General features: G+C 39.2%; 1 protein-coding gene across 1 annotated transcript; it reads left to right on the top strand.

Annotated features, from left to right (window-relative positions):
* The first annotated feature begins 987 nt into the window (after positions 1–987).
* LOC107104470 (acetylcholine receptor subunit delta-like) lies at positions 988–6,904 on the top strand. The gene is made up of 4 exons (XM_015404467.1): positions 988–1,100; positions 4,920–5,065; positions 6,620–6,664; positions 6,752–6,904. Exons 1-4 carry the CDS (start codon positions 1,043–1,045, stop codon positions 6,863–6,865), a joined length of 363 nt encoding a protein of 120 aa, XP_015259953.1. The 5' UTR covers positions 988–1,042; the 3' UTR covers positions 6,866–6,904.
* The last annotated feature ends 1,966 nt before the right edge of the window (positions 6,905–8,870 follow it).

The following is an 8,870-nucleotide window of genomic DNA, read 5'->3' as shown; positions in this document are numbered from 1 at the left end:
CTCCAAGAGTCTCCACCTCACAGTGCATGCAGATGCACTCACACCTGCCTGCTGCCATTCCTGAGCAAGCTCTGCACCGCTGGTAGCCCGATCCTGCAGCTGAAACACTTTTAATAGACAGTCCTGGCGCTTGCTGGTCTTTTTTTGGGTGCCATGGAGCCTTTTTGGCAACAGTGGAACCTCTCTCCTTGAAGTTCTTGATGATGCGATAGATTGTTGACTGAGGTGCAATCTCTCTAGCTACGATGAAGACTGAACGTGTTTCTTTAGAGATAACCATGGTTCACAGCAGAGAAACAATGATGCCAAGCACCAGCCTCTTTTTAAAGTGTCCAGTGGTGTCATTCTGACTGAATCCTGACAGATTGATCTCCAGCCCTGTCCTCATCACCACCCACACCTGTGTTAATGGAGCAATCACTGAAACCATGTTAGCTGCTCCTTTAAGGCAGGGCTGCAATGTTGTTGAAAGGTGTTTTGGGGGATAAAGTTCATTTTCTAGGAAAATATTGATATGCAATTAATTGCTGTTGCTCTGATCACTCTTTATAACATTCTGGAGTATATGCAAATTGCCGTTATAAAAACTGAAGCAGTAGACTTTGTAGATATTAACATTTGAATCATTCTCAAAACTTTTGGCCATGACTGTATGTATAGAAAATTAGAATAGAGGAGCATCATAATCATTGTTTTCTCTGAGTAGGTAGGTACTGTTTTATGAGCATTTAGAGTTTATTTCAGTGAGAGCTGGTTTGATAAACTCAACTTTTGGTGCATCAAAGTTGGGATAAACAAAAAAAAGTTTTTGTTTTAGATCATAAGTTGAAAAGTTTATAGATTTGTTCTTTATTTTCTCCCAGATCGTCCTGCGATGACTGTGTGTAGAGCCTTTGAAACCACCAAGTTCTTCATGCTTCCGGCTGCTCGCTCCTGCTGTCACTTTTCTATTTTCTGCCCTGTGTTTCTGCAGCTGCTGCTTGTCACTTACTGATGAAGGTTGGTGGGTAAAGCGGCCTGTGCTCCACTCAGCCAGTTGGCCATGGAGCTCCACCGGGTTGCGCTGCTCACGGTCTCCCTGCTCACACTGGTCGCACACGGTGAGTTTATGGGAACATTTTAGGTTTCATCTAAATGAGTTTGAGTCCTCTGCTTGACTCTGATTAGTTTTCGGTTTCAAAGTTAATTATTTCTATTGCTGCTTGGTAATGTCTTTGTTTCCACTTGGAGATGGGGGAAAAAATCTTTACATTTCCTTTTAAATATATTCTTGTGTAAGGAAAAAAAACCTTTAAACTTTACATAATTTAACAACATGCTGCTCTTTGTAGGTCTAACCTTTGTACGAATGATTCATACAATCTCTTTGACTTAAGATTTTATTGTTTTACTTTTATTTCACAGAAAGAAAAAGTGCAATTTAGTATTTCACATAATCCAGAATTAGGCCAAAATAAGATAAGATCCGGTCATTTTGTTTATTGTAAGTTTGTGACCTGAATCTAACTGGAGATAAAAGGGTCTAAACAAGAGTTTCTCTGGAGGAACTAAAGCTTTAGGCTGGAAGAAGCCTGTCGGTTCTGTGTGGACAGCTGATCAGGAGCAGGAATCTGATCCACAGAACAGCTGCTGTACAGGAAAGCTGAGCAGCGGCGGCTCATGCAGACACGTCCAGCCCCTGTTTGTTTTTCTCCTGTCAGTGTTTGAGAGAACGTTGGTTTACTGTGTTTTTATTGTATTTTTTTATTTAGGAAAACCATTAGTGAGAGGACTGATTTCCAGATCAAATGGACCAGAACCCCCTAGATTCTAGGGGTCAGCAACCCAAACTGTTCAAAGAGCCATATAGGACCAAACAAAAACAATCCGTCTGGAGCTGCAAAAATGTAAAATTGTATTAGCCCACTATAAAAAAAAAAAAGGACTGTGTTGGTTTAAATATATAACAAGCATTAATGAATAAATGTTTATCCTTGAGCAAATGTCACATAATGTGACTGCTCTGCTGTACGATATTTGGTGCTTTAAGTTTAAATTCCTTTACAATATAAATGTTTTAGGTTTTGTTGTATTGATGAAATTATAGAAAACAAAGAAATCAGATTTATGGTGTTATTTTATTTTGAGGATCTGGAGAAAAAAATGGAAGAAAGTTCCATTCCCTGCATCAGAGCGCTACCTGTTTGATCTGTGGACGGTTTTCCATGCCTGCCCAAGACTAGCAGCAGTAGTGGAGTCTGGAGATGTAATCCACCTTTTAAATCTATCTTTGATGTCTTCTAATTTATCCAGAAGAAGCGTACCGCAATTACACTTTTTCTCTCACTCCTAACTTAGTGGTTGGCTGCATATTTAGCATGTCTTCCCTGGAAATACCTTTCCAAATGACTTGTTTTATTATTTGAAAACTTCTCCTTACAAAGGATAAATGCAGGCAATCCCTCCGTGTTGGTAATGAAAGCAACGGTTCCATTCTTCTTAGAATCATCTGTTCTGATCAGCTATCTTCCTTTTTTCCCTTTGAGATTCATGGCCAGAGTCACACCCAACAGCCACCTGCCTGGCACCTTGCCGCACTGAAACATTTATCGTAGGCTATGGCGCAAATCTTTGTTGACAGAATTTTTTACATGTTTTGTTTAAATTTATTGATTATACAAATTTTCACAACAATGGAAAACATAAATGTCCTGCGATGGACTGGCGACCTGTCCAGGGTGTACCCCGCCTCTCGCCTGTACAGCTGGAGATAGGCGCCAGCACCCCTCGTGACCCCACTTGGGATAAGCATGACGGTAAATGGATGGATTTGGAAAACATTATGAATGTTTGTTTGACCTCCTGCACAACATATTTAACATCCAAAAAGAAATCCATCTTTTTCCATTTTCATTCATTTTTGAAAAAGCTCCAGGGAGCCGCAAGGGCGGCATTCGCACTCGGCTCTGTAGCTGCAGGTTGCCGACCCCTGTTCTAGACCAAAGGTCCGCTACCTTTTCACTTCAAAGTCCAGCTCAATAAAACCTGCTTAGATCAGCAAATGAACTATTGGAAAAATGAGCAAACAGGAAATCTGTTTTTGGTTTATAGAAAACCCATTAATTTGTGGGTGTTAAACAATCCATAGAATATTTAAAGACCTGGTGAAGGGATTGCACAACTTCCTTCTAAACACAATCAATTTCACAAATGTTTTTCTACATGTGTTTAAAAAAATAGCTTTTTATGGATACACTGCGGGACTAGAGTTGAATTTGGGGGAATAATAATGTTGTGTTTGAGGATTGTTTAGGCATGTCTACAGGTGCCTCATGTCACACGGCTGCTCTCAGCATAGGCCCCGCCTCCTGCTGGCCAGCAGTATGAAATTAAAGCAAGGTCATGAAACTATCTAGCAACTTATTATCAAAACAGCAGCTAGCAACAACTTAGGCAAATTTAGTTGGAGACCTTGGTGACAACGCATAGAACACAGATCGCTCTGAGTTTAGGGTCTACAGTGAATAGAGTTTAATTAAGTTTATTTATATGGTGCCAAGTCACAACACCTGTCATCGCAAGGCACTTTAATTTTTCAGCTGGTTTTCCATCTAAGGAAAACCAGCTGATTGCATCGACTGGACAGCAATCCCTCATGCCAAGCATGCTTGTAGTGACAGTGGAGAGGAAAAAACCCTTTTAACAGGAACAAACCTCCAGCAGAACCATATGCAGAGGCTGACTGGGGTTCAAGGAGAATGAAGCAGACATACAGAAAGAAGCAGACATACAGGAGAAACTGCTTAACCAGCTTCATAGGCGGCCCCGTCCAGGAAACACACAGCCAGGCAGACGAGCTCCGAGCCAGCTCCCATGTCAGAGGATGAAGAGAGCACATACAGTTAGTTATGGTGTTGAAAATCTGATTTTTTTTTTTCTTTTAAGACTATTTTGAATGGCCTTTTTTTTTTGAAAGCAGGTATATGGGATATAGTAGTAGAGGGGGGTGGAAGAGACTCGGCATTAGGCCGGGCCTCAAACCCGTGACGGCTGTATGGTCCATAACAGCAGCAATTTTTCACTGTGATGGTGACAAGAAAGTACAAGGTGTTTTGGTTTTATGGTCATACTTCTCTGGATGTAATTCTTTTATAGTTCATATTGAATCATAACTGTTCATTTAAACTGCAGCATTGTAGCATTCTGAGCTGATGCGTGCTCTACATCTGCTCCCAATGGGAATTAACTGATCTGTATTGGTTCTGTGGAGCTAGAATGTGTTCAACACAATGCAGACATGGAAAGGCAGCATCAGAGAAATAAAAAGGCTGCCCATCGATCTGGAAACGCATACAAGGCCTTATCTAAACAAACTGAAGTCCTTCACTTTACAAAAAAAATATTTTTTTCATATATCATGGACCCTCCATGGATGAAGAGCTGCTTTCTTTTATGTTAGAGTCTGACAGCTGGGTCAGAAACAGAGCTTTGATCCAAAACGCAGCAAGGAAAAACTTGTTTAATAACCTAATCAAAGCCCAGGCCTTAGCTGGATTAAAATATTTTCCAAAAAACATCTGAAGCATCAAATATTATGGTCAACAAGAGAGCTGATCTACTGAAGGCTTTTTTTTCTTTGTACACACTTCAGTTCAGGCCTTCTCAAAACTGTTGGACGCTCAAGTTAGATTTTAATACATCTGCGACCCGTTAAAGAACAGGTCATGTTTTTTATATCCTGATACTAACACCTTATGAAGTGAATGAGGGGAACCTTCTTACAGTGATGATGTAAGCTTCAGCTCCGCCTAGATGTTCTCAGTGTATCAAATTACCATTAAGCTTTGGCCTTAGTGCTCCTCATATAATGACCTTCCAGCTCAGTAAATGACTTAAAGCGAACATCTTGAATCTGACAGCTGGTTCTGTCTGTTTATCAGAGTGTTTGTGCAGGAATGAGGAGGAGCGTCTGATCAACCACCTGTTCAAAGAGAAAAAATACAACAAGGAGTTAAGGCCCGTCCAGAAGCAGCAGGATGTCGTTGACGTTTATCTGGCCCTCACGCTCTCCAACCTCATCTCTCTGGTAGTAAAAAAAAAAAACATTTAAAAAAAACCCTGCATGTTTATGTTTTTTTTATTGTGACCGCCTCAGTGTGGAGGAGAAGGCTTTCTAATAGGATATGCTGGAAGAGGCTGTTTAGGCTCCATTCAGTAAGTACCAATGAAGGAACACTTTGTGAACAGGATTATTCCTCTTGAAGGAAAAAATCATGCAGGTTTTCCATGGAATGAGTAACAAATTAGGAACAAAAGGGTACGAGATTATCAGTGATGAAAAAGGTTATCAAGCCACAGAAGGAATAATTTGGTCAGAGAAACTGAAAAAGTGATCCAGCAGGTTGGTCCAGTTTGCTGAAAGGTTATTGAACAACTCAAAGCTCTGTGACACATCTGCTGGTATACATAACTGACATCAGCGCATGCTCCTTATGAGATAGCAGATACCTTCATGATGTAATCCTTAGATCAGAGGTCACAGGTTAGTCGGTCCGGATCCGGCCCCACTTGCTGGCTAATCCGGACCCAGCCTGATTTAAAACATTTATAAATTATTGCAGGTTGTCCGACTTCAGTGTCTAATTTCATTTGAGCTGCTTCTCCTGTTAATACATGGTGAAATGGTGCTCAAAGATGACCCTGAACATTTAGAGGATGTTTGGCTCAACCTGCTGCTGTGAAGCAGGATTCTCCACCATGAACAGAATCAAAAATAAACATGGATGCAGGATTAAAATGAGCTCTGTAAGATCATCATCTTAAAAAACCATTTAAGTTACAAATTTTTGCTCTAAGTTCAGTTGGTACACAGCTTTCAGCCACAGAGTGGTTACAAATATGTACCATAGAGCCAAAGATGTACAGAAGAATATTATACTGAGAAACACCAGTTGAGCTCCATGGTGTGGCCAGAGTGCAGTACTGCAGGGCCAACATTTATGAAATCAGGACAGAAGGTCAAACTAGAAGTTGGTTTTACAGGGGATTTAATTAGGAAACTATTAAATCTAATGATTTTAGGATTTGGTTGGTCAATGTTGGGGTTAACTCTCAGTGGAGCGATAAACCGAAAGGATAACATTAGATGTAGAAGTCCACAGGCCAGAGTTTAGGTTTCCTCTAAACTTCTGGTGTAAACTTTGATTTATTTATTTATTGACAAAACTTTATCTGCAGAAGTTTAAATGATGAAGTGAACAAAGAAAAGTGTATAAGCATCTCTACAAAGAGCAGTCGGGTGGCATTTATGTCAAAAAGCTTTGAATTACTGCCTTTATCCTGGAATCTCCTCCTTACTCCTGGGACGGCTGGGAGACGTAGCTGCACAACCTTAGATGCTTAGATTTCTTCCTATTGAACGTCATCCATCCACATATCAACTAACAGATTCCTCTATCACTCCTTGAAAAAGAAGCCGTCCCCATAGCATCATGCGTCCACCGCTGTGTTTAACTGTGGGGATGATGTGTGCAGTTTGTCTCGTCTATGTATCACATGAAGCGGTAAAACTAAGCAGTTTATAGTTTTGTCTGTTTCGCATACCTCCTGTAATCTCTATTTCCTTCTCGGCCATCTGTAGAAAGAAGTTGATGAGACGCTGTTGACAAACGTGTGGATCGATCATGTACGTCAAAACAACTTTCTTCCTTTTGTCAGGCATAAAAAGCCTTTATCTGTGTATGTGAACCGTCTCTGTACTGCTGTGACACAGACATGGACCGACTACAGGCTGTCCTGGAACGCCTCGGAGTTCGACGGCATTGAGATGCTTCGCCTGCCGCCCAGCATGGTCTGGCTACCAGAGATCGTTCTGGAAAACAAGTAAAATGATTCATTCATTCAGTTTCATGTTACAGTAGATTCTTTTTTTCCTTTTTCCCAAACACAAAACAATAAGGAAAACAGAAAAAAGACCAAAAATATTCCTTCTTTTTATCTCATTTTATGCTTTGTATAAAATATATAATTTTATTGAAATTATTTGCATGGAAAACATCTTTTCTACTCATGTTGCACTAAAACTTATGCAATTACATGCTGGTTTAAAGGTAACAATAGATGTAAGGAAGAAACTCCTTTTTATAGCTTTTTTAAATTATCGTTCAGAAATACTTAAGATTAACTATAAACTACGACCAATGCTGTTTGGTTCATCCTGATGTTTATCAGACTGCTGTGTAAAAACATTCTTAAAAGAAGGATTCGCTCAGTCAATCATCTATAAATATTTTCCTTTGATTACTGAAAAAATGGTCATTGTCTGATATTGTTGAGGCCTCAGTTTAAGCTTGGAGACACAATTTGCAGCAAGATTGATCAAAAAGTGAAGATATGAACACCTGAATGTGCTCAAAGGCAGACTATTCACAGATCTGCACTTTATGATGACATTTTGGTTAAAATTTGATCTTTTTTTGTCCCAACTAAGTCACAGGCTTTCTCACAGCCAGACAGCCAGATTGATAAAATGTAGCACTCAGGTTGAGGTTCTGCACATTGTTAATCTGGGCCTGCTCCAATCTAATCTGTTCAAACTCCAACACCCAAAGTATAAACATTAACCTGCTAAATGTGAAAATAAGAACAGTGTTTTTAATTAAAATTGATTCTTCTCTTCCATCATTTTTATCCACTAAGAGACTCCCTAAATATTAATCTGCCAAGGAGTGTGTGCAGATGTCGAGTTTAAAAAAAAAAGAAGGGGGAATGGTGGAACCTTTGATTTTTTTTTAAGCATACATAGCCTTATTAATATAGTCTATTAATCTAAAGCAACATGCATTGTCATTGACCTTGACCAAGGCACCTTTCAGTAGAACTACAGTCAGTCCCTGGACTGGCATGACTATCACTGCCCCTACAGAGTTAGAGACTAATTTCCCACTGGGATCAGCTTCATAGTCATGATGGGACACTTCTTTGATTTTACTTTGGAAAATCTTTTGGCAATGAATCTATTAAGATTTGGAACAAAACCTCATAAAACATTCCAAATGAATATCTGAATTCTTTCAAGTCAAGTATTTTTTTTTATTCAAATTAAATTAATTAAATTGAAACAGTTAAAATAATTTTTAAAATCTGAAAAAAACTGCTTACAAATTCAAATACATTAAAATTAGCCTAAAAATGAAATAAGCCTATATAAAATCTATTAAAGTATTTATTTTATAAAATAGACTGATTATCAGAATATCAGAATTGCTTCTATTGGCTAATTTAATGTAAGCTAGGCTACATGCTGGCAATGAATGAGTTAAATCTATTTAACAGATCCGCCAAACTGAAGCCATTAACCATTGATCGGACGACACGCATTCTGCAAGTCACATGAGGGACCTTGCAGTCAGACGTCAACATTCAATTCATTTATCACCACTGGCCAGACATTTACATCACATTTGGCAGTTCTTTAAAGATAATAATCTTAGCACGGGTCTTAAATGGCTTAATTAAAATGCATTTTTCAAACCTTCGATTCTCTCCTGCAGGTTTCCTCCACTGCTCTCAGCCACAGCTCCACTTGTCTCTCCAGCATCTTCTAGATTCTGGCTGTCATCCATCAAAACAGCAGCAGTCTACAGATTCATTTTATGTTCAGATCACAACCTAAATGCAGATTTTGGATGTTTAGCAATCCCTGTACTCTCCAGACTAATTCTCGTGTGTCATGACAACTTTAAAGACAGAAAAATGTTTGCGCTTCAAACTACTTTACCTAGTCTTGCATGCTATTGTTATGTCCAGAGATTAGGACTTCTATATATTAGGTGACACAATGGTAAGCTTAGAAAAGGTAATGTCTTCTGACTCTTGACTTACCTGATGCG

The sequence above is a fragment of the Cyprinodon variegatus genome, unplaced genomic scaffold (assembly GCF_000732505.1).
Source record: "Cyprinodon variegatus isolate N-32 unplaced genomic scaffold, C_variegatus-1.0 Scaffold1756, whole genome shotgun sequence".
Lineage (NCBI taxonomy): Eukaryota > Metazoa > Chordata > Actinopteri > Cyprinodontiformes > Cyprinodontidae > Cyprinodon > Cyprinodon variegatus.
This window is presented reverse-complemented; position numbering and strand designations above follow the sequence as displayed.